The 24,678-nt window shown below is 40.2% G+C and overlaps 3 protein-coding genes and 2 long non-coding RNA genes across 6 annotated transcripts; 1 reads left to right on the top strand and 4 right to left on the bottom strand.

Moving 5' to 3' along the window:
• Positions 1-8,540: 8,540 nt before the first annotated feature.
• LOC121787242 lies at positions 8,541-8,925 on the bottom strand. Its single transcript, XR_006047303.1, has 3 exons — positions 8,891-8,925; positions 8,692-8,807; positions 8,541-8,597 (listed from the first exon to the last, which is right to left on the bottom strand). It is a non-coding gene; the product is annotated as an uncharacterized LOC121787242 (long non-coding RNA).
• Positions 8,926-14,110: 5,185 nt separating this feature from the next.
• LOC121786831 (amino acid permease 2-like) lies at positions 14,111-14,482 on the bottom strand. Its single transcript, XM_042185446.1, has one exon. It carries the CDS (start codon positions 14,480-14,482, stop codon positions 14,111-14,113), a length of 372 nt encoding a protein of 123 aa, XP_042041380.1.
• Positions 14,483-16,475: 1,993 nt separating this feature from the next.
• Positions 16,476-19,241, top strand: LOC121785738. 2 transcript variants are annotated; one of them, XM_042184159.1, is made up of 5 exons: positions 16,476-16,596; positions 16,669-16,766; positions 16,842-16,897; positions 16,995-18,046; positions 19,142-19,241. In XM_042184159.1, exons 1-5 carry the CDS (start codon positions 16,489-16,491, stop codon positions 19,163-19,165), a joined length of 1,338 nt encoding a protein of 445 aa, XP_042040093.1. In that variant the 5' UTR covers positions 16,476-16,488; the 3' UTR covers positions 19,166-19,241. The 2 variants fall into 2 exon arrangements, with proteins under 2 accessions (XP_042040093.1, XP_042040092.1); XM_042184158.1 differs by lacking the exon at positions 19,142-19,241 and adding an exon at positions 18,170-18,543.
• LOC121785739 lies at positions 19,026-20,557 on the bottom strand. The gene is made up of 2 exons (XR_006047041.1): positions 20,290-20,557; positions 19,026-20,198 (listed from the first exon to the last, which is right to left on the bottom strand). It is a non-coding gene; the product is annotated as an uncharacterized LOC121785739 (long non-coding RNA).
• An 870-nt stretch (positions 20,558-21,427) lies between these two features.
• On the bottom strand, positions 21,428-22,235 carry LOC121786830 (putative late blight resistance protein homolog R1A-3). The gene is made up of 2 exons (XM_042185445.1): positions 22,025-22,235; positions 21,428-21,813 (listed from the first exon to the last, which is right to left on the bottom strand). The coding sequence occupies exons 1-2, from the start codon at positions 22,233-22,235 to the stop codon at positions 21,428-21,430; spliced, it is 597 nt and encodes a 198-aa protein (XP_042041379.1).
• Between the last annotated feature and the right edge of the window lie 2,443 nt (positions 22,236-24,678).

The following is a 24,678-nucleotide window of genomic DNA, read 5'->3' as shown; positions in this document are numbered from 1 at the left end:
TTACTTGCTTGACGCTTGATGCATTTTGATCTCCTTTCAGTAATCGAGATCTTTCAATGATCTTGGTTCTGGTTGATATAATCAACAAGAATGGTAATTATTCAGTCTTCTGTTGCCAAAATGTTAATGTATACCATTTTAATTGGTGCTTAGTAACTGAGTGGATTTTGGTCAATAGGTCTGCAGATGTTACACAACATAATGAAGAGGTACAGAAAAGAGTTCATTAAAACTCCAATCCTGCGCAAGCTTCTTAAGGTAAATTTGTTAAACATGTATAGTTTTTTAGTCATTAAACTGATCATTTCATAATTTATCTGGAAACTAAAAATGACTAAAAAAATAAGTGGTTTGTGCTCCAAAAGTGGGATGTGCACACTTGTGGGACGTACCCAAATGCCAAAAAGTGCACACCCATGGGACGGAGGGACTATAGTAATTCAATTAATAGCGTATCATGTTAGTCCTAAATATAATACTTAACAATGCACCTGAGTAAATAGTATTGGAAAAAAAACGTGTAAAATATGGGGGAGCTTTTCATTTTCGTAAGTCCTTTGGCCTTTCATCTTAAGGTAACCTCCAAATGCATTATGAGGTGCCTTAATGCCAAGACTCTTCATGTAGACACTCCTATCCTCTAAATAGATGGAGTTTTGGGAGATAAGAACACCAACAACAAATATTCTCTCTACTCTCTCTACTCTCTACATTCTAGTGTGCATCTTAGAAACATCGCATTGCTCGGTTCTCGCCTCCAATTCAAGTTCGCCGAAGCCTACGAGTTTGAGATGCTTCAACTCGATAGGAGGAAAGTCGTTTCATCTTTGGGGACATTACATCGGTCCGTGAGCACTAGCCGTGGCGTATTTCGTCTTGCGGAGAGAGAGTCACCTCGACTCGACTTGAAGAATACTATAGTTTGCATCTCTTTATGTTCGTTGTAATTTACATTGTTACATTTACCTTCCAGTTTTTTTCTTTTGTAATAGCAAGATTGTCCGTGTAAAGGCTGCAATATTTTCAACACCTTCCAGTTTTGTTCTTTTGTAATAGCAAGATTGTCCGTGTAAAGGCGGCAATATTTTCAACAAATAGTCATTCAACGACTTGGACTATTATGTTTATTATATTATTCATTTTTTGTGGACAGGTGCTTGAATATCTTGCGACAAGAGAAATCCTTACTTTGGAGCACATAAGCAAGAGGTCCACCTCGTCCTGGTGTCGAAAGGTGAAGAAAATTTCTCCTATTATTGTTGTACAATATACTTGAACAAAAAAGTGTGATGTTTTGTCATTTCCCTTCTCCATTTTTCCAAAAAATTATATACAAAGAAATTCTATTCAAGTGATTCGCTCTGTGTTTTTATGTGTGGCTTCCTTTTCACACTGAACATAAAGAACATACATGTGAGCAGATGGAAATATTTTCTCCTCTCGATCTTGGATTGATAGCCTTGTTTTTTCTTTTGAACTTATAGTGTCATGTTGAACATGAAATATAAATTGTTATGCTTTCTAAATTGCTCCTTACTTGTACTTGCAGCTTCTAAGATTCAATGTTAACCCTGACCGAACATGCTGACAAACAGTTGACTGTCGTCCATTTTGGTGTCGATTTAGTCCCCCATTAGTCCATGTTTGATAGGCTTTTGACTGGAGTATCTATTGCCTCTACTGCTCTCAGATCCATCTTTTGGAAAGAAATCATAGCATTAATGTGATTTATTCTAATTGATCATTCTCCGTAAATAGAATAGGATCTTCTTGATTGTATTTCCATATGTAAATTAGGTCATTGGCCTATAAAAGGCTATAGACTCTGTAATTAAAAAACAGACAATAATATTACAACAATTGACCCCCCCCCCCTATTCGATTCTTCATGGTATCAAGAACAGGAGAAATTCTGGCTCAGAAACCTTTCATCATAGCCTAATCATACCCAATTCTCGACCAAGAAACTAAGCCCAAACACAGTACCAACCCTTATACACAGATATGTCAGACTCAAAGGAGGAGAAACCTACAACCGAATCCAGACTAAGAACGACCAGGAATATTACCGTGGCGTTCAAACTGAACGGGAAGAACTACCTGTTGTGGTCACGACTAATGAAAGTCGCGATAGGGAGTAGAAGGGGATACTCCCATATCACCGACGAACCACCCGAACCAGATAGCAAGGGATACTGCGAGCGGGAAGAGACTGATCTCGTGGTTTTCTCATGGATCGTCGATAATATCGAAACTGATATTCTCGCCGATTTTGCCCATCATCAGACGTCCAAGGCATTGTGGGACAACTTACAGATCACCTTCGAGAGCAAGGCTGATCTGTACCTCATATGTGACCTGGAAGACAAGGTAATCTCAATTACACAAGGGGATATGGATCTCAAAATTTATTACCGTCGAATCCACGATTTGTGGGTGAGTGTCAACAGAACCCAAAAATCGCCGGTAACGTGCTCTGATAAATGAGTTAGGCAGTTCCGGCAATTCTCAAGCGAGAAACGGCTAATCAAATTCCTCACCAGATTGAATGAGGAATTCGACGGGATTCGGCGTGACATACTCAAACTGGAGCCGTACCCCTCACTCGAAGAAGCCTACGGGTTTGTGAAGAGGGAGGCGGCTCGACGGAAGATCATGCCACCGGCGTCTCCTTCACTCACCGGAGACCCCTCTAGCGCGGGAAGCGCCGATGCATCATCGGGGAGATAGGTTACGGATTTGGAGTGCAAAGAGACCGACTGAAAAACCGGAACGGACCACGACCGCCACCTGCCGGAGGAGCCAGCCACCAGACCGGAGCAAAACAGGACAAGAGCAAACTTTGGTGCTCCCACTGTGGAAAAACAAACACACAAGGGAGAGTTGCTTCCTACGGGTGGGATACCCGGAATGGTGGGACGAGAGGCAGAGAGCACGGGCTCAGGCGAAGTTCGCCGCCGCTAACATCGCAGAGACTGAACAAAGGCGGAACGCCCAAATCGCTCAGCGGGACGGAGCGATTAGCGACGGGAACAAACGGGATAACACCCATCATCCCGAAACCAATGCTGGTGGTGGTGGTGGTGGTAACAACGGCGGCGGCGGAGGAGGTGGAATCCGGGTCCGAAATTTTGTGGAGAGAGCTGGAGCAGGGGAGGCGGCGGATTCAAGGGAGGTAAAGGGTTTGGTCTACCACCACCATTAATAACTCTCATAAATTTTAATTTAGTCCTCCGATTTTGCCTGAATTTCGTCAGAAACCCCATTTTAGATATAAGCCCCTGATTTGTTGAAATATGATAAATCAACCACGAAAATTGATAATACCAAATTGGCCTTAGAAAATTATACAATTAGGACCGAGAATCGTTTTGCACCTCTGATAAATTTTTCCGCTGCATTTAATGTGCAAAATGGTGATAGAATAAATAGGAAGGACTCCGGAGAGAGCGGATTTTATTGACTTTGGAGAAATTACTAAAACTTTTATTTGGACTGCAAATGGGGAACTAATTACAGTGGCCGAGACTGGAACTATTGAGATTTCTCCAAATCTTCGATTGTCAAACTGCTTATTTGTTCCAAGTTTATCCCAGAGATTGATGTCTGTAAATCATGTGACAAGAGAGTTGAACTGTACACTCCTAATACATCCGAGTTTTGCATTTTGCAGGATATTCGAACGAGGAAGATCATTGGGAGTGGCACTGAAAACCAAGGACTCTACTACGTGGATGAGGTAGCTCAACATGGTAATGCGATGTTGGCTCACGGATCCACGAAAGAAGAGGCTTGGCTGTGGCACAGAAGACTAGGACATCCTTCCCCTGGTTATTTTAAGCTTTTGTTTCCTGATTTTGCACTTCCTAAAAATTTTTCTTGTGAGACATGTGTTTTGGCCAAGAGCCACAGACAATCTTTCAAACCTTCAGATACTCGTATGAAATTTATGTTTGATCTAGTGCATGCTGATGTTTGGGGTCCTGCACCTGTTATTGGGGGGAATGGTTACAAATATTTTGTTAACTTTATTGATGATTGCACTAGGATGACGTGGATTTATTTTTTAAAACACTAATCTGAGGTGACCGATAAATTTATCCTTTTCTTCCATATGATTCAAACTCAGTTCCAAACCATCATAAAAATCCTTCGGTCGGATAATGGGAGGGAATTCGTTAACAACACCATGTCTGAATTTTTTAGAAATAAAGGTCTTGTTCATCTAACCTCGTGCGCTTATACACCAGAACAAAATGAGGTGGCTGAGAGGAAAAACCGTACCATCCTAGAAATTACCCATGCCCTTATGATTGAATCTAAAGTCTCAACCTTTCTTTAGCCTGAAGCTATAGCAACCTCCGTCCACCTTATCAACAGATTGCCCACAAAAATCCTAAACAAGAAAACTCCCCTCGATATTCTCTCCACCCAAGCCAAAATACCCGAATCCCTTAGCATGACACCAAAGGTTTTTGGATGTACAGTCTACGTCCACATTCCTAAACACGAGAGAACCAAATTCTCGCCTTGTGCAACCAAATGCGTCTTTGTTGGGTATGGGATAAATCAGAAAGGGTACAGATACTTTGATCCGTCCACTAAGAAAATTGTCACTACCATAAACTGCAATTTCTTGGAAACCGAGTTCTTTTACCCACACCACCTTAGCAGTCAGGGGGAGCAAAATCCTAAAATTAATCACGGGGACTGTCTAAGTTAGTTTGTGCTACCTCCAAGTCCTTCGATTGAGGATCAAACAGAGGCAGTTGTCACTACCGCCGAGCACGCCCCTCCACAAGAGTCTCCTTGTCCATTGCTTTCCGATCCTCTTCCAAGAATATCCGAGGTAAATCCCGAATCTGAAACCGAGGAGATTATTACATTTGTTACTAACGATGCAGAGGATGTGGATTACACTGTGGATAGTGACACTGGGAGATACATTCTTCCGTATAGAAGCACTCGAGGCATTCCCCCGAATAGGTACTCCCCCGAGAAGATTGGTGCAAAGAGCAGATATAGAGTGGCAAACTTTATACAGTGAAATCTGACCAAAATGGCTCAAGCTTTTGAAGCGGCACTCTATGAGGAAGAGGAAATCCCACAGACCGCAGAAGAGGCAATGAAGCATAAACATTGGAGGGAAGCCAAAGACGTTGGAGTCAAAGACGTTGGATGTAGATGGGTGTTTACAATCAAACGAAGACCAGATGGCTCAATTGAAAGATACAAGGCACGACTCGTAGCAAAAGGGTATACTCAGACATATGGAGTTGATTATGTAGAGACCTTTTCACCAGTAGCTAAGATCAATACAGTGAGAGTTCTCTTCTCCATTGCGGCAAACAAGGACTGGCCCCTCCACCAGTTTGATGTGACAAACGCATTCCTGCACGTCGAGTTACCAAAGCCGGTATTCATGATTCCTCCCCCTGGATTTACTGAGGAGTTCCAGCCCGGGGAAGTATGTCAACTCAAGAAGACATTGTATGGATTGAAGTAGTCTCCGAGGGCCTGATTTGGTAGGTTCACTGAAGTAATGAAAAAGTATGACTACAAACAGAGCAACTCGGACCATACATTGTTCATCAAGAAGAAGAATGGGAAGATCACATGTCTTATCATCTATGTTGACGACATGATCATCACAGGAGATGATGAAGAAGAAATCGGTGAACTGAGGAAGAATTTGTTCAAGGAGTTTGAAATGAAGGATCTCAGCCTCCTGAAATATTTTCTGGGAATTGAAGTTTTGAGATCAGAACGGGGAATCTTCATCAATCAAAGAAAGTACATTCTTGATCTTCTAGCAGAAGTTGGGATGATAGATTGCAAGCCAGCCGACACTCCAATGATACAGAATCATGGACTGCAGATACTCGAAGGAGCGAGACTCACCGTCAGGGGAAGATATCAAAGACTAGTAGGGAAGCTTATCTATCTATCCCATACTAGACCAGATATATCATATGTCGTGGGGGTAGTAAGTCAGTTCATGCATTCCCCACAGGAAGACCATTGGGAAGCTGCACTACGGATTGTTCGGTACTTGAAGGGCACTGCTGAACATGGAGTGTTGTTCGAAAAACATGGGCATTTGGAGATCAATGGCTTTACTGATGCAGATTGGGCAGGGAACCCGAATGACAGAAAATCCATTGCCGGGTACTTTACTTTTGTTGGAGGAAACCTTGTCACTTGGAGAAGCAAGAAACAGAAAGTGGTTACTTTCAAGTGCCGAAGAGAAATTCCGAGGAATCAGGAGTGGTCTCACAGAGATACTTTGGCTGAAGAGGCTCATGATAGAACTTGATCTTGACATACCCAAGCCGTGCAAGCTATTTTGTGATAATAAGGCTGCTATCAGCATCTCCGAGAACCCCGTCCAACATGACATGACTAAACATGTGGAGGCGGATAGGCATTTCATCAAGGAGAAAATTGAAGCTAAGATTGTTGAGTTTTCATTTGTTAAGTCAGAAGACCAGCTGGCGGATATTCTGACTAAAGAGGTGAACTCCAAGTCATTCAGAGAAGTATTGAGCAAGTTAATTGGGAATCCCACTACTTAACTTGGGGGAGTGTTAGAAAGAAATCATAGCATTAATGTGATTTATTCTAATTGATCATTCTCCGTAAATAGAATAGGATCTCCTTGATTGTATTTCCATATGTAAATTAGGTCATTGGCCTATAAAAGGATGTAGACTCTATAATTAAAAAACAGGCAATAATATTACAACAATTGACCCCCTATTCGATTCTTCACCACCAAATTGCACGAAACTTGAGGGATAAGTGGATTCCGAGATCCCTCCGGAAAAAGTGCTTCATGGAAATGGGTGATGGGAAGAGGGAAATTCGTCAGCATTCAACAAATGGTAAATTATCAGTATGATCAGGAGATCATAGGAGTGACCGAGGTGGAAAACATGCAGATTCAGTAGAATCTTGTCACAAGCAGCCCGTTGTTGTATCTGGCATTGAGGCTTCAGCCCCAAACCTCTCCTCTGCTTCAGGTTGTAGTAATGGAACTAATGGAACAAGAACACGCAAGCGCAAGAGTAGATGGGATACCCCACCGGAGGAATGCATGCATCCCAGTATTAGGGTCAGATTGTGAGGTCTTTCTTCTTTTGTGCTAAGAGAGTAATGGAATTCCAATTTAATGAAGGAGAATAGATTCATTCTAATTGAGGGAGTGACGCATAATGATTGTGCGTCGTTCTTAATGAAACGCATAACCATTATGCGTCGTTAAGTAATGACGCATAAGGATTATGCGTCGCTTAACGACGCATAAGGGTTGTACGTCGCTCATGAACGACGCACATTGGTTATGCGTCGTTAAGGCGGCTTTTATCTGCCTCCAGTCACACGCAGATCACAGAACGCACCTTCATACACTTTCAATTCCTCTATCTCGGCGATTTCCGGCGTTTTCTGGCAATTTCCGGCGATTTCTCCATAAGATCCGGTAATTTGTTCATCAATTTAGCTACATTCATCATTATTCATGTTTATTGTGCTTTCAATTGTTAGTTTTACCCAATTTATACAAATTAGGGCTTGTAGGAAAATGTCCATAATTGTCGTTGGTTTATATGTTTTTGATGCAGAAATCATGCAAGTATTTGTGAGTTTGTATTGGGGTGGTAGAGTAGTTCAACTACCACATATGGGTATTGGTTATGACCCACCTCGTGCGAGGAGCTCCATTATATTAAATTCATGTGTTTCCTATTATGAGTTGGTAGCAATGATTTGTGATGCGATGGGAATAGATATGAACCAACACACAATTGAATTATTATGGAGACAATGTATAGTCTATGGTTCCGGTATGAGTTATACATGTTCTGTGATTCGCAATGATGATAGTGTAATGTTTATGTTCAACAATGCTCAAAATTCAAGTGGGTGTATTGAATTATTTGTTGAGTATTCACCTGTGAGGAGTGAAGAAATCCCACCAGTTGTTGATTATGGTATTGGAGCATCTGCGAGGTTTGAACAAATGAGTTTTGAGTGTGGTATTGGATCATCTGCGAGGGTGGACCAAATGAATGAGCAGAGAGATGTTGTAGATGTTGTAGATGTTGCTGATGTTGGTGTTGGATTGAATGATGAGGTAGATGATGCAGATGATCTTGATGAGCCAAGGCCACTATCCGAGACAGAGCCAGACCCCGATCTCAGTGATGGTGATGGTGCTGATGATGTCGGTGCTAGTTCTGATGATGAGATAGTACCATGTAAACCTGTTATGCAAGGTGAACAACCACTTCCGGAATACAATCCTAATGGGTTTAGATTCTTTCGTGAATTACCAAGTCGTCCTTCTGGAGTATCGGATGATGTGGGAGGTAATGAACACAGCCTTTTGTATTGGAATGAGAATGAGCCGCATCGGATTGTGTTGGGAACAAAATTTGATTCCAAGCTACACGTGAAAACTGCTATAACTATGTGGAGTTTATGGAATGAAAAACAGTTTAAGGTTGTCGAGAGCAAATTAAGAAGGTGGCATGCTGTATGCAAATTTCCAGCAGGAACGACAGTCACAGGGGCAGGCATCATCAGCACCACCGATGCTGAAAATGCGAGGGAATGTAAGTGGGAGGTTTCAGTTACACAAAGGTCGCATGACGATATGTGGGAAGTTAGGAAGTGGAAGAATCGACATACCTGTATAGGCCATCGTGCTAATAGAGATCATGCTAACTTTTCAGCCCCAATGATAGCTCTGTTGATTCGACATCATGTGCGACAATGTGCCGATTTCAAGGTCTTCTCAATAATAGCTGATATTCAAGACAGATTTGGTGTGTTAATCAGTTATAAGAAGGCGTGGTATGCAAAGAGAAAGGCTATAGAGTTTGTATACGGTGGATGGGAGGAGTCGTTTAGGCAGTTGCCAAGCTACATGTTTGAACTCCAGTCACAGAATATGGGCACAATTGTTGAGTGGAAGCATAACGATCTGTTGAGTCAGAGGCGTACAATGGTGTTCAACTATGTTTTCTGGGCATTTGGGCCTGCAATACATGCGTTCCAGAAGGCCGCACCGGTGTTAACAGTGGACGGGACTCACCTTCGAGGAAGATTTAAAGGTAAGTTGCTTGTTGCTTGTGGTTTTGATGCTAACAAGACATGCTTGCCTATTGCATATGCTGTGGTGGATGAACTTTGTCGGAGCCTTCCCTTTGTTCTTCCTTGTTGAGAAGCCCCTGAATACATTCTGCATAGCCCGGCCAATCGTACTTGATGATCGTGAGGATCCCGCGGTCGGTGGTCGGAATATTACTTCGTCATGTTCCTCCCCGCCCTCTTCTTCCGGACCCTCTTCTTCCTGACCCTCTTCTTCCCCTCCCTCTTCTTCCGGACCCTCTTCTTCCTGACCCTCTTCTTCCCCCACACGATCCATAAATTGATAATTCTGAAAGTACGTGTCACGTCCTTGTTGAGATGCATCCCAATCAGACACACCTCCAAAGAATGAATCACATGACGCGCGTGCTCCCCATTGCGAGGGCTCAATGCTTGCACCACTCAACTGAGACCATCCTGGGGGATCGTACTCCGGACTCAAGGGCTCTGGTACCGCATACTCAGGTTGCGGTTGCTGCTGCTGCGCCAACCTATGCTGTCGTGTAATCCCGTGCCCACCCGTCCGGACACCCGGCAGTCCATGACGAAGAGAAGTTGGTGGGCGTGGCGGCACTACCACATTTTGCCGTTGAGAAGATGGATACTCCATCGCATCAGCATGGTTCATCGCACGAAGTGCCGAAGCAGCCATGTCTCGAATCTGCCTGAACCGAGGGTCTGTGTCATGCTCAGAGGTCAAATGCCATATCCCCTGAAGGGTCTCAACCTAGATAACAAAAATACAAATGACATCATACCACTTGGAGCAATACAAACTTTAAACTAAACTAAAGACGTTTTTATATACAAAAACATCACATACCGCCAATAAATTAGAAGAGGCTGCCTCGTTCATCCCGTCAGTTGACTGTGTCCCAGGTTGAACTAGGTACGACACGGTGATCCTATTGTACCACGCCATATAACCCGGATTAATGCGACCACCTAGTGTCGCCGTTGCGTGGTCAAAAGTTGCTTGGAACCTGTCGTGGCGCAAGTCCCATTCATCAATGAAGAACTTATGTACCTTAGCCCAATCAGCGCCCTTCCTCCCACGGCGATGACTTTTACTCAAATGGCCGGAGCTATGTAGCATCCTATCACAGTACTGAGGAATACGCTGGTAGCGGTTAAATTGTCGACAAACGCGTCCAGCCTCGTGTGCCTCGACAAATGACCAGCACACCAAATAAGTATCGCACAAGTAGGATGCAGTCGAATCAATGCAGTACTCAGGGAGGATACAGTCTGCATAGGGTGTCCACAGAAACTACAAACAAATAAAATAAAAAACACAATTAATTTCATACTATAGTAAGTAAATTCATTAATTAAGACAACACAAATAAATTTCACCTGGCCAGGACGGATCAGTGATAACTGATCACGATAATGAGCTACTGAATGTCGGGGCGCATTTCCAATTTCAGTAACTCCGTGCCACCTATACATAATATTAATGTCAAAAGTTATCAACAAAACACATAATTATGTGAGTTAATTTAAACAAAAACATTACTTGGCTCCGCACGGGGTATACGGCGTGTGCATAGGCGATATCAAGAAGGCTGGCCTCAATGTAGGCATTCTTTCCCAGGCCCACAGCTGCAAGAGAACCATAGGTCCACCGACATCTCTTCTCTGTCTGCCTACAGAAGCCTCGCACAAATAATGATACAGGTATGCTAACGCAGCACTACCCCAACTGATATTAGCCACATCTTCCGGATCGTCTAAGGCATTTAACCACATAAAGGGGACCTTGCACCCTGTGGTGTCCGGTAAAATAAGCCCCCCTAACAGGATCAGAGCATGTATGCGTGCTCTTTGAATGTATGCATACACAGGCAGCCCATCACCCAACGACATCGTCGCTTGGTGGATCAGAGACGTCATCAACAAACCACCGTGCTTCGTTTCGGTTTCTGAGTCAGGTATCCATCCCAACAAATCTCTACACTTGTTGGACCAATCTTCAAATCCAACAGGGTAGTCACGGCCAGTGAAAGCACGACCGTCTGCTCTCAAACCCCACAGGCTTTGCACATCCTGTAAGGTAACAGTAACTTCCCCAACTGGAAGGTGGAAACAGTGTGTCTCAGGCCTCCAGCGCTCGATCAAGGCAGTTATTAGCTCATTGTCCATCCTCATCGGTCTTCCACATTCAACCACGCCTCTGAACCCCCATACACCTAGCCAATACATCACATTTTCATGTATAGGCAATGCCCACACCTTACTCTCCGTCCTACGACTTCTCAACACATTTGTTGTGCCATTCGCCAACAACGAGCTTGAAATGTGTTCGCTCTGATGAAACAGTAGTGATGGATCCTCAGGTCCATAGCATAACTGTTGTTCGGAACTTGCAGATGCCATCTACTTCAAAACATTCACCCATGCTTCAAATTTTTTTCATAACAACTCAACAATCAACAAGCTAACTAAATTGCAACTTAGGGGCACAATATATGCATAAAATCGCCCACCAAAAGGGGCACAATTACAAAAACTTAATCAATTGCTTCTACCCATTCAATTATATGCATATGAAATACCCAAATTACGGAAAATCGACCAACAAATCCAACAATTTCATCATAAACGCTAATTTTGCTAAATTAAATCCATATGAAATACACAAATTACGGAAAGTCGTCCAAAAATTCCATCAATTTCATCATAACCCATAATTTCATCATAATCGCTACTTATATGCAACAAAACAACACAAAAATACCAAAAATCCATCAATTTAATCAAAAACCCTACTTTTACTAAATAACGGAAAACCTGCCCAAATTAAACATTAAAGGATGTATTTAGCCAAATTGAAGAACAATTACCGGAAAATGGTTGCAAAATGGTGGTAATTCGCCGGATTTTGCTCGGATTCGTCGGAAATCGCCTGCCTCGCCTGCTTCGCCTCTTTCGTCGCGTTTCTGCCTGATTCTGCCTTCTGCCCGTTTTAAAACTCAACTAACGACGCATAAGTATTATGCGTCGATAACTAAAGACGCATAAGAGTTATGCGTCGTTATTAAACGACGCATAAGTATTATGCGTCTCTAATAAACGACGCATAAGTGTTATGCGTCTCTAATAAACGACGCACAATGGTTATGCGTCATTAACTAACGACGCACAATGATTATGCGTCGTTTAATAGCGACGCATAAGGATTATGCGTCTTTTTGTTAGTGATGCATAAGAGTTATGCGTCACTCCCTGAGGCGGAATACGACTAATGCTCTTCATTAAAATGGAATTCCATTAAAATCCTTTACCAAAAAAAGAATTGATCCGTCAGATTGTCAGGTGACAGTAACCAAAATGCCGACAATGATATTCCAACTGGGTTTTCTACTCCTTGTAATGACTCTATTATTATCCCAGCCACTACTTGTTCGAATGCTATTAGTCATCAAGAGAGAGAGACATTCAGAAAGCATCCATCTGGCAGATTCACAAGATAGATTCGTTGCACGTATGCCTGTATCTTATGGTATACCCTCTTCTCTCATGCAACAATTTCGGGTCATTGGAGAAGCCGCTGCGGTTTAGACTGTAGCTCTGGGTTTGCCATTCCATCCCTTCCCTCCATGTGCTAGCGACAAGGGAGAAGAGCCACCGCCAGTTGCTAGTCATGTTGGTTACTCTGGTAAGAAACCTACAATGACAGAAATGAATATTTCAATAGAAAATGAGCATCCAGATTTTCAGCAAGAAGAGGGTAGGCAGCAGAAGTGGGGGAACTCAGTTGTAGATTCGGGAAACGGGACAAATCAGTTTGGAGACTCATACAGCTCCGAGGATTTAAACCGGAGAAGAGTTTAGAAATGCAATTCATCACCATTAATTCATTATGAAAAATTAGCATCACTTTAATAGTAGATTTTTCAAGGAGCTTCTAAAATTGTGTAATGCTCCTGTACAATGTATGTAATTCTTGACTGCACAGCAATATCGATACTGAAATATTCTTTTATTTCTCAAGTTTTATTCTCAACAGTAGGCATTTTTCGAGGTGACAATTCTTAACTTTGTAAAACATTTATCTTATGAGATAAATTTTGGTTTATCTCCATTTGCGTCTCCCTAGTTTGTGTGCTTCCTTTTGGTAGAGGGATTTTTACATAGAAAAGCTTATAAGAGTTGCTCTGCTCGTGTTGTACATATAATCGATAACATCAGCTGTCCATATGCCTTGACGAGTATAATCTGTGTGCAGCCATTCAGATTGAGCACCAAGAGATGTCGAATCGTTGCTCGTTGCTGAAAGTTTGATCCAGGAGCAGGTATGCCACTTAATAAAGCGTTTTGCTGGTTGAGACTAGGGATGCCTCCATAGATATCGACACCCTTCGATCCGTGCTGCCTTACTGAAGCTTTTCTATACCCGATTGATTGTTTGCTTTAGATCTCCCTTGCTATGTTTAAGTGAAGTATGGCACATCAAACTATTCATTACGCTAGTTTTCCTGATTAAATATTATAGTTGTGAGAGATGAATTACTTCTAATTTCATTGCCAATCTCTCTCTTTGATGTTCCACCTAAAATTCTTCATTCAAGATACAATTTTAGAAAATCCTAAGAAGTGAGATTGAATATTACTGGTACTTCAATTTATTGGTTAAAACTGTAAATATCTGACCAACTATGAAGGTGAAAATGCTTCAATTTCACTTGGGATAAACAAGAACCAAATTACTAGTACTATAATTTTCGTTAACAAAGTATAACATCAATACAACTTCAAGATTTCTTCAAGGGAGATAATAAAAAATCTCACTCTTTGATTTCCTTATTTTTTTTATCCATATCTTCAAGGAACAATTTCACCATTTATCTATTTTTTTCACTCTAATGTGAGATAACATCCTATCATAAACATGCCAAACACATCCACAACCAAGCCACCAGCAGCAATAGATATAATAAAACACGTCCATCCTCTACAACTCCTCATAGCTAGTCTTGAAAGGCTTGTAAACCTTGAGATCAGAAACAACTCCAGCAACTGAGCCAGCAGCAGCAGCAATAGATATGACCAAACAAGCCCCACTCATTATCTGCAAACTGGTCCATCTTGAGCTCCACTTAGGAATCTTGTGGCTACTGATATACATCTCGACCGGGAAGAACACAGTCAGGGGCCAGAACCCGAGCTCCCCGAGAAACCCCACGGCACCACCGAAGAATGGCAGGACCATGGAGACCACGGTTGATGTCACCACGAACACACTCCTCAACGTGAGCTTGAACAGGTTGATCTTGTAGTTGGTTAAGTTAGTTATGAATGAGGGTGCATGTGAGGTTGAGCACATGTGATAATAGCTCGGTTGAAGTTAGTTGGGATGGGAATATATATACATTCCCTCACACACGCTTCATGAAGGTTCAAGAATCAAGAAGAGATTACACACACACATTGTGAGATTGAGATCCGATCAAGATAGAAAGATAGCTCAGAAATTCATGCTCGGTAAAGAAGCATTGAATATCAACCTTGAAGTGTTGGCTTGGAGTGTTCATTCATTGATCGTGGTTCTGCATCTGTTGGTTAGTCAGCCGTCGAGTTTCGGTTATAGAATTCTAATCAAGCTTGTTGTATTTGAATTCTTCTTGAGATCTCCATTGTAATTCGTCAGCTTCATCAATACAAGTACTTGAATTCTCCCGTGGATGTAGATCAATTTGATCGAACCACATAAATGCTGTGCATTGTGTCGTTGTTTTGCGTTTGAGTTGTTTGTTTATTTTCGATCTTGAGCGTGAGGTTTTACATTTATCTTATCTCATTATTGATTTTTTTGTTTTGATTTTTTGTTTGCAGGTGAATCTTTTTTCAAATGGCTTGTTGCGGACTTAATTTCGTGTCTCCTCGTTGTAATCTAAAAGAGGAAATGGACCATATGTTTAAAAAGGATTTACTTAAGGCGAGGAATTTAAGATCATTTCCCGAAAGAATTGATTTTGTGATGGGATGGCCATCGTCCGTAAAGGACTCTGAGGTGATCCATCCAAAATTCTACAACCACGGCATCCGGCCCGTAGTCTCTGATACAGCTGCCGCCTCAAAAGAGACGTATGATAGCCTATTTAAGGAGAAAGATCTAAGAAATGTAAGTAATTATGCTATACAATAATATTTATTATTAGAAATGTAAGTAATTATGCTATATCTAACCAAATTTTATTTTTAAATAGATGTACAAAATCTACAGGGACGTAATATTAGATATGTGGCCTAATTTGAAAAAACCTAATCTAGAAGAACCAGATTGTGAAGAGGCATGGCTCCGCAACTTCAAATATCAGTGGGGGAAACATGGGTTTCCAACGGGGGTGGAGGCCCCTATGTACCTCTATTATGGGCTTGCCCTTCAATATGCAATATTTGAAATATCCAGTGATAGTAAGTACTAGTGATTATAGTTTTATAGTTATAATTTTCTGTTGTTACTCAAATATTTTAACTTCTTTTGTTCAGGTTTCGATATTCCAGTTGGAATTCCCATATCGATGTTTTATGCGGTGAAAAAAATGGAAGAGGTTCTTGAAAATCTGCATTTGTTCGGGAAGTTTATTGGAAGGAAACGTGCGAACATTACTATAAAACTAGAGACCCGCAAGATTCTCGGTGCAACAGTAATCAAAGAAGTGAAGGTCGAGTTTCGTAAAATATCCAGCAATGGTAAAGCTAGCCTAGAGTTGATGCCGTGTACAAGGTATGTAAGTGACGTCCGAAGAAAACGAGAGATGGAACACATTAAACTGATCATTCCTTCTAAAGAACAGATGGAAATAATGAAGAAGACACGGAAGCCTTCCAAAGCACAGATGAAAATCCTGATGCAGACTCCTGAGGAGTAAGAAGATGTTTAAGTAGTAGTAATTGTTATCGTGTTTTAAAATTAGGGTTTTTCGCTTATCAATTGTGTGCGAAAACCCTACTTGAACAAAATATCGTCGTCGATAATCAATTGTAAAGATGGCATTGTTTTTTTGTGGAGGTACTATTATTTATTACTATTAAGTGTTCTCATGTATCAAAAAGTAATTTTATTAAATATCAATAATTTTGTTTCGACACTCTCATAAAGAAGATGAGATGTGAATGAGGGCTTCTGTTTCCTATGTGTGAAAATCAAAGATTTTATTTATCTTATTTTAATAAAAATTAACTTAAATAAAAAAGCTTACTTGATTTTGTTATTCAAATAAATTAAATATCAAATGATATAAAATAACCCTAAGTTTCCTATATATAGTGAGACAATACTGATTTAAGAGTTTAACTCAGCCACAGTCCACGTACAAGCACTCAGACATGGCGGTTGTCGGCGCCGTCACCAGCCTCCTCTTCACTGGCTTCTCCGGCAACCCCAATCAACCGCACATCCGCCTCCCCTCCTCCGCTAAAGTCGCCATGGCAAAGGTGACTTGTTTTTAATTTATTTATTTATGTATAAATATTTGGGCCTCATCTAATTCATTGGATTTTTGTCAGCACAATAGCTTCGCCACGCGCTGCTCTCCTGATTATGTCTTTGATTATACCTTTCCTGATTATGTCTTTCATAAGCCCCAAGATCATTTCGCCCCCAGGTTTTATCATTTTTATAAAAATTAAATGCTATTCCAATTTGTTTGAATCTTACTCATTTGTAATTTGGTTATTAGAGAGCATGGTATCAGACTGGAGACCCTTTCTAATTCCAAGATTAAGAACGAAGAAGGTAAAATTGTTAATTTCTGGATAATATTATCATCTTGATGCTATACAAATAAGCACAAAAAATCATGTAATGTTTTTTTATTTTTATTGCTATATAGGTGACTTTTGGCCTGAACACATTGATGATCTCGCTGATCCCTGCGTATTTGAGACCAAATTTACATCTTCCTTACAACTTCGCAAGCTCGAGCCTAAGCCTAAGCCTAAGCCTAAGCCTGACCTTTTTGTCTGTTTCCGTGAATCTAATGATAGGCGACGTGAATATTTCGTTGCATATTCTTCCCCCAAAGAAGATGGCTCCATCTCACCCAAATATTACATATATCCTCCCTCTTTTCTAGCAAAAGATTATGAATTCACTAGGTGTAGCTCGAATGGCTTACTTCATTTTTATGATCATCGCAACAAGAGTCATGTTGTTTGGAACCCGACAACAAGTGAGTATAAGATCCTCCCTAGGCCGTTTGTGGAACCTCACCTTAAATGTTTGGATGATGAATTTGGAATGTGGTTTGACAACACACTTGAAAATTACAAATTGTTGCATCTTGTAAACACTTGTTTAGTCGATGATCAAGGGCTTTTTCAAAACCAGACTTTTCGCATTGACTTATACTCACACAAAACTAATTCCTGGAAGCAAATACCTACCTCTCAGTTCGATATAGAATATGCACTCTTGGGGGTTTGCGTGTATGGGACTTTTTATTGCATAACATCGACTGGTGTTCTCCTTGCGTTCGACTTTTCTACTGAAACTTTTTCCACTTTACCCTTACCTAACATATACTGTCACAAATATTTGTTTCTAGAGTATAAAGGGATGTTAGGTGCTCTTGAATTCTACACTTGTGAACCTGATAAATATTCTAGACCTTACAACTTTGAACTTTGGGTCATGAGCGATGGATCATGGACAAGAGAGTCGGTTTTCCATATTCGTAGTATTAGGCAGGCGTTGCTGTTTTCAGAAGATGGTAGGCTATTGTATTTGACATTCCTTGGTAAGTATGAGCAGGAGCTAGTGGTGTTTGATCGCGCCAATGGAAAGCTGAAGCATCTTGGCATCGCTAGCCATGTCGATGATCCAGCGATGTTTCCATTTGTTGAGAGCTTTGTTCAACTCAATGGAATTTCATGTACTGAGGAGGTGAAATTCCTTTTGATTCCAACTTTATCTATATTTTTTTGTGTAAATAAATTGTTAAGGTTTGCCATATATGGATGAGTATTAATGTGTAGTATATTATTGATTCAACTTGATCATAAACAGGGGAACGAAGAAAATGATAAAGGCGTGACTAAAGCTGAAGCATGAGAACCAATTAATTCTAGCGTAGCTTGTTATTTTCATATAGAATTAGTTATTTCAGCGCAAACTTGGTTTTGAAAAGATACTTTTATCTAGTTTTAACAATTCCTAGTTTAACTAGAGCAACTTTGTTAATATGCTTATAATATTTGAAAATCTGATCATAATTTGTTATTAGTGTTCACTGAGAAACCACCCATTTTGTGGATACTTTTTCTGATCACAATAAGGTTTTGTGAGTTTGCACTTGTTGATATACCAACCACCACGAGGAGCATCTGAACATGAGCTTGGATAAGGTTTTATAACATACCAACCACCACGAGGAGCATCTGAATAAGGTTTTGTGAGTTTCCCCATTTGACTTAACAAATCCTTCTACCACCCACAAACGTCCGGTCTCTATCCTTTAATCTCGTATTCTTCAGGGTAAGCTCGAAACATGGTTTCAAGTGATTCGGCATAAATTAAAGAAAATATATTAGAGCATTACTCGTTTGATTCAGCAATTGCTGCTATTACATTGATCCTAATTTTCTCCCAAGCATCTTTGGATCTTTCCGTCTTAGATAGTAGACCTCCAATCACACAGATGGCACCACAATCTTTGGCAATATTTCGACCAACCCTCCTTGTTATAAAATAGGACAATCCTCTTCTCCAAACACGAGTTGGTGAAGCAGATTCCAACTTTCTGACTTGCTAAGCAATTGCACCTGATGATGCAAACTCAGAGAGTCTGCATAGTTCGCCACACCAGATTCTCTAGTGGTGATCACAATACCACTTCCATTGTTGTTGTCTGGGAAGTACTTCCTTATCTCATCCTAGAATTTTGTATTCTATATATCATCTAATACAATCAAGTACTTTCTACCTTCTATACAACATATCTTTTAAATCATTACAAAAGTTGATCACATTCTTGTTCAGTTATGCAACGAAGAAGGCTTTTGAGAATTTGTGGCATATTGTAATCTTGTGGGATTGTGGTCCAAGCACGACATGCAAAGTGATCGACAATCAATGGATCTTCATAAAGCTTTCGAGCAAGAGTTGTTTTACCTACTCCACCCATACCAACGATGAGGACGATCTCCAGCTTTGTTTGCATCTCGGCAAGCCGATCCTTGAGCTGCATCAGATCTTTATCAATTCCCAGCACAACACTGGATGAACTGCTAGATGGCATCTTCTTATCCACGAGCTTCACTTGTTCCATAGCAGAATTATGCTCTCACGGCATCTTCTTATCCTCCATCTCAACCAGCTTCACCGCTTGCTCAATAACAGAATCAAGATCTCGTGTGGACAAAGTGAATCTCACGCAATTAGATCCAGAGAGCATGTGATGAACCATGTGGGATTCAATGATGTCTTCAGCTTGATGTGCTACTTCTCTGATTTCGCTGTCTATTTTGGTGAGTGAAGATTTATCAACGAGCTGCTGAAGAGAAATAGCTTTATCAAGAAGGGATTGGAGTTAAGGGTTGTTTTCGTCAACGATCCATCGTGGTTGGTCAGGATCCAGGATTCCTTCAAGAATGGTGATGAGGGAATGAAGATTGTAAGCCATTTTTTTTATCACAGCAAAGGAGGAAAGCTTCTTGCAAATTGCAATCACACAAAAACAAGATGATTGAATGATCTATAACAACTCAGCTGCAGTTGTTTATCAGTTGTGGACCTTGATTGTGGAATGAGTGACTGAAACTTTATTTATTTGAGTGTTACTTTTGCATAGTGGAATGTAGATGGGATAAGTCAGACAGTCAGTGACTGGATTGTTGGTCCATTCTATCCAAGTAATTTTCAAAAATCATTATAATCAGAAATTCAGAAATCAGAATCATGCTTCTTATTTCAGAAATGTAATTCGTGCACAATTAAATACTATATGATTAAAACAGAATTAAATCTAAACGTAACCTCTGTGATTTCTCTCAAATTATGTTCCATGCCCATCATATTTCCAGTATACATAAGCCTCCTGCAACCAATCAACCAACAAAACACCCAAAAACGTTGAAACCCCAAATTCAATGAAAAAGAAATTCGACTATTAGAAAATATTCAAATACCTCTACAATCTCCCATCAGTCCTTGGGATCTTCGTTTAGATCGGATTCCACTTGCCACATCCCGTCCAACTATTCACGCCAGCCAAAAGTTGCACCGACGTTCAGAAAAATCGAGTGCGAATTTCCGTGAACAAGGTGGTCTCTCGCCTTAGGTAGTTCAGATATTTCGCGGGAAGTTTTGGGGATTGAATCAGAGAGAAGTGAGGTATTTTGATTTTTGTTTTTTTCTTAAAAGCGTGATTTGGCGCAGAAAAAAAAAACTGGGTTATTTCATGTTCTCGAATGAATTCAAAGTATTTTTATGCGTTAAGATAATTTAAAATTTAGACTAAATAAAAGCATAGACTCTTCAATTTACTTCTATGTTATTTGCAAAATTATATACTAATCCAATGGCTGTTTCAAATCAAATCAAATCAAATCAAATCAAATTTAATGATAAAACTACAAATTACAAACTTTTTAAAATATGTATATCGATAATCGATAGACTAGTTTCTATCACTCATTTGAGGTCATTTTCTTTGTTTAAATTGCATAAAATCCACACTAAGAACTTTGAGTGAGTTTATTTGTAGCTTTTGTTTCTTGTTCAGGGTCAGAACTTTGAAGGTAAAAGATACAAAAACAGTAGTTGACTTAATCATCGATTATAAGTGACAATAAATTTTTAAAAATAATTATATAACCTAAGTAGTATAAAATGAACTATAAATGATGCAATTTGAAAAGAACTAATTACTCCTTAAATATTGATTTGAAATAACTTAAAAAAAGGAAAATAGTTGGTTAATATTCATGCGTCTAAACAAAACTACAACTAAGACGCTACAAAAGCAAACGCTCCGGCTGAAAACAGCGTTTGAATCAAAGGACGAACATGGGAACAAGAAACATACACATGACTAGCAAAATAACAAAACATAATATTTTCAAAAGGCAAAGGATCGAAAAAATCATGAAAAAAGGTACGAAGTTTAAGCTTCATGGAATAGTATGAACAACATAAACACACCAAACAGACAGCCAGGGTAAGCCCACAAACATATGAGCCTGGAGCCTTGAATCTCGAAGTCTTCCGGGTAAGCTCCCATGTATAAGAAACATGGTTTCAAGTGATTCGGCAAGTGCTTATAACTTAAAGACAAAATACTATAGCATTTCTGGCAATTGCTGCTATTACATTGTTCCCAATTTTCTCCCAACCATCTTCTGACCTTTTGATCATAGATAGTAGCCCTCCAATTACAGCGATGGCTAGAGGAAGCCCACTGCAACCGTTGGCAATTTTTCGACCAATGTCTTGCAATTCAGGAGGGCACTCCTCTTCCACAAACACAAGTTGGTGAAGCAGATTCCAACTTTCAAACTCGCTAAGCAACTGCACCGGATGTTTCAAACTCGAATAGTCAGCATAGTTCGCCACATCAGATTCCCTAGTGGTGATCACAATGCGACTCCCATTGTTGTTATCTAGGAAGCACATCCTTATCTCATCCCAGAATTTCGTGCTCCATATGTCAGCTAATACAATCAAGTACTTTATACCGTACAATCTCTTATACAGCAACTCATTTAATTCTTTAAAACTTATCGGTATGTAGATCTAGCCCAGCTATGCAACGAAGAAGGCTTCTGAGAGTTTGCTCCATATTGTAATCTTGTGAGATTGTGGATGCAAAGTGGCAAACAATCAATTGATCTTCATAAAGCTTTCGAGCGAGAGTTGTTTTACCTATTCCACCCATACCAACGATGGGGACAATCTCCAGCTTTTTCTGCTGTTGACCGATCAGGCGATCCTTGAGCTGCATCAGATCTTCATCAATTCCCACCACAACACTGGTTGATGAAGTGCTAGACAGCATCTTCTTATCTTCCATCTCCACGAGCTTCACTTGTTCCATAAAAGAATCAAGTTCTGGAAGCTTCTTCTTATCCTCCATTTCCGTGGGCTTCAACACTTGATCCACAACAGAATCAAGTTTTTTTATCCTCCATCTCTATGAGCTTCTCCGCTTGCTCCATAACAGAATCAAGTTCTCGTGTTACTTGCTGCAGATCCAGAGAGCATGTGATGAACCATGTGGGATTCAATGATGTCTTCAGCTTCATGTGATACTTCTCTTATTTGTGTGAATGAAGAGTTAGTATCAAGGAGCTGCCGAAGAGAAGCATACACCATTAATCAGCTTGCTAAGTACTAAAAAGCATAACTAGGACTTATTAAAACTAGATAAAAGTTTATCTTTTCAAAACCAAGTTTGCGCTGAAATAACTAACTCTATATGAAAATAACAAGCTACGCTAGAATTAATTGGTTCTCATGCTTCGGCTTTAGTCACGTCTTCATCTTTTTCTTCGTTCCCCTGCTTATGATCAAGTTGAATCAATAATATACTACACATTAATACTCATCCATATATGGCAAACCTTAACAATTTATTTATACAAAAAAATATAGATAAAGTTGGAATCAAAAGGAATTTCACCTCTTCAATACTTGAAATTCCATTGAGTTGAACAAAGCTCTCAACAAATGGAAACATTGCTGGATCATCGACATGGCTAGCGATGCCAAGATGCTTTAGCTTTCCACTGGCGCGATCAAACACCACTAGCTCCTGCTCATACTCGCCAAGGAATGTCAAATACAATAGCTTACCATCTTCTGAAAACAGCAACGGCTCCCTAATACGACGAATATGGAAAACCGACTCTCTTGTCCATGATCCATCGCTCATGACCCAAAGTTGAAAGTTGAAAGGTCTAGGATATGAATCAGGTTCACAAGTGTAGAATTCAAGAGCACCTAACATCCCTTTATACTCTAGAAATAAATATTTGTCACACTATATGTTAGGTAAGGGTAAAGTGGAAAAGATTTCAGTAGAAAAGTCGAACGCAAGGAGAACACGAGTCGATGTTTTACAATAAAAAGTCCCATACACGAAAGCCCCCCAGAGTGCATATTCTATATCAAACTGAGAGGTAGGTATTTGCTTCCAGGAATTAGTTTTGTGTGAGTATAAGTCAATGCGAAAAGTCTGGTTTTGAAAAAGCCCTTGATCATCGACTAAACAAGTGTTTACAAGATGCAACAGTTTGTAATTTTCAAGTGTGTTGTCAAACCTCATTCCAAATTGATCCCTCGAATACATAAGGTGAGGTTCCACAAAGGGCTTAGGGAGGATCTTATACTCACTTGTTGTTGGGTTCCGAACAACATGACTCTTGTTGTGATGATCATAAAAATGAAGTAGGCCATTTGAGCTACACCTAGTGAAGTCATAATCTTTAGCTAGAAAAGAGGGAGGATATACGTAATATTTGGGTGAGATGGTGCCATCTTCTTCGGGGGGAAGAATATGCAACGAAATATTCACTCATTAGATTTACGGAAATAGACAAAAAGGTAAGGCTTAGGCTTAGGCTCAGGCTTGCGAAGTTGTAAGGATGATGTAAATTTGGTCTCGAATACGCAGGGATCAGCGAGATCATCAATGTGTTCAGGCCAAAAGTCACATATATAGCAATAAAAATAAAAAACATTACATGATTTTTTGTGCTTATTTATATAGCATCAAAATGATAATATTATCCAGAAATTAACAATTTTACCTTCTTCGTTCTTAATCTTGGAAGTAGAAAGGGTCTCCAGTCTGATATCATGCTCTCTAATAACCAAATTACAAATGATTAAGATTCAAACAAATTGGAATATCATTTAATTTTTTAAAAAAATGATAAAACCTGGGGGCGAAATGATCTTGGGGCTTATGAAAGACATAATCAGGAAAGCAGCGCCACATACCCGAGAAAGGGGAGCCATCAAATACTGAACATGAGTCGGAGAAGCCACCGGAAGAGCAGGAAGAGGTAAGAACCACTGAAGCAGAACCAGCAGGGGAGGAGTCCCAACCTGAAGAGAGTCGACCACCACGCCCATTAATGATGAAACATCACGGGAAATTCCAGATGGGGGAATGATGAACCTCAAGAAAAGGACGAAGTGGTCATCAAGCGATGCATGGGACTCGGCGCTACATTATTCTTCCTCCAGGCAAGAACAGTGCATGAACTCGATGAGAAGGTGGAAAGGCTTGTGTCTGGAATGGAAGGGAAGAATGTACCTGTAGCACCCTGGAAAATTATGACTTTTTTTTTTTTGCTTTTTTTTTAATTAATGTGGATGTTGAATAAGAATTTCTTTTGTTGAAATTTAGTCTCTATGTGTTTGAGTTAATTATGTGAAATTAGTTGTTGTGTGTTATGTGAGTTAATGTGATTAAGCTTCCAATGTGTGAATTAATCATTCTAGCCATTTTATTTAAAATTTTCGGCCCTCCTACTTATTGGAAATAATACTTTCTTTCTTGGATTTAATTA

This window comes from Salvia splendens, chromosome 22 (genome assembly GCF_004379255.2).
Source record: "Salvia splendens isolate huo1 chromosome 22, SspV2, whole genome shotgun sequence".
NCBI lineage: Eukaryota > Viridiplantae > Streptophyta > Magnoliopsida > Lamiales > Lamiaceae > Salvia > Salvia splendens.
Note: the sequence above shows the minus strand (reverse complement) of the source record. Positions and strands in the feature narration are given on the sequence as shown.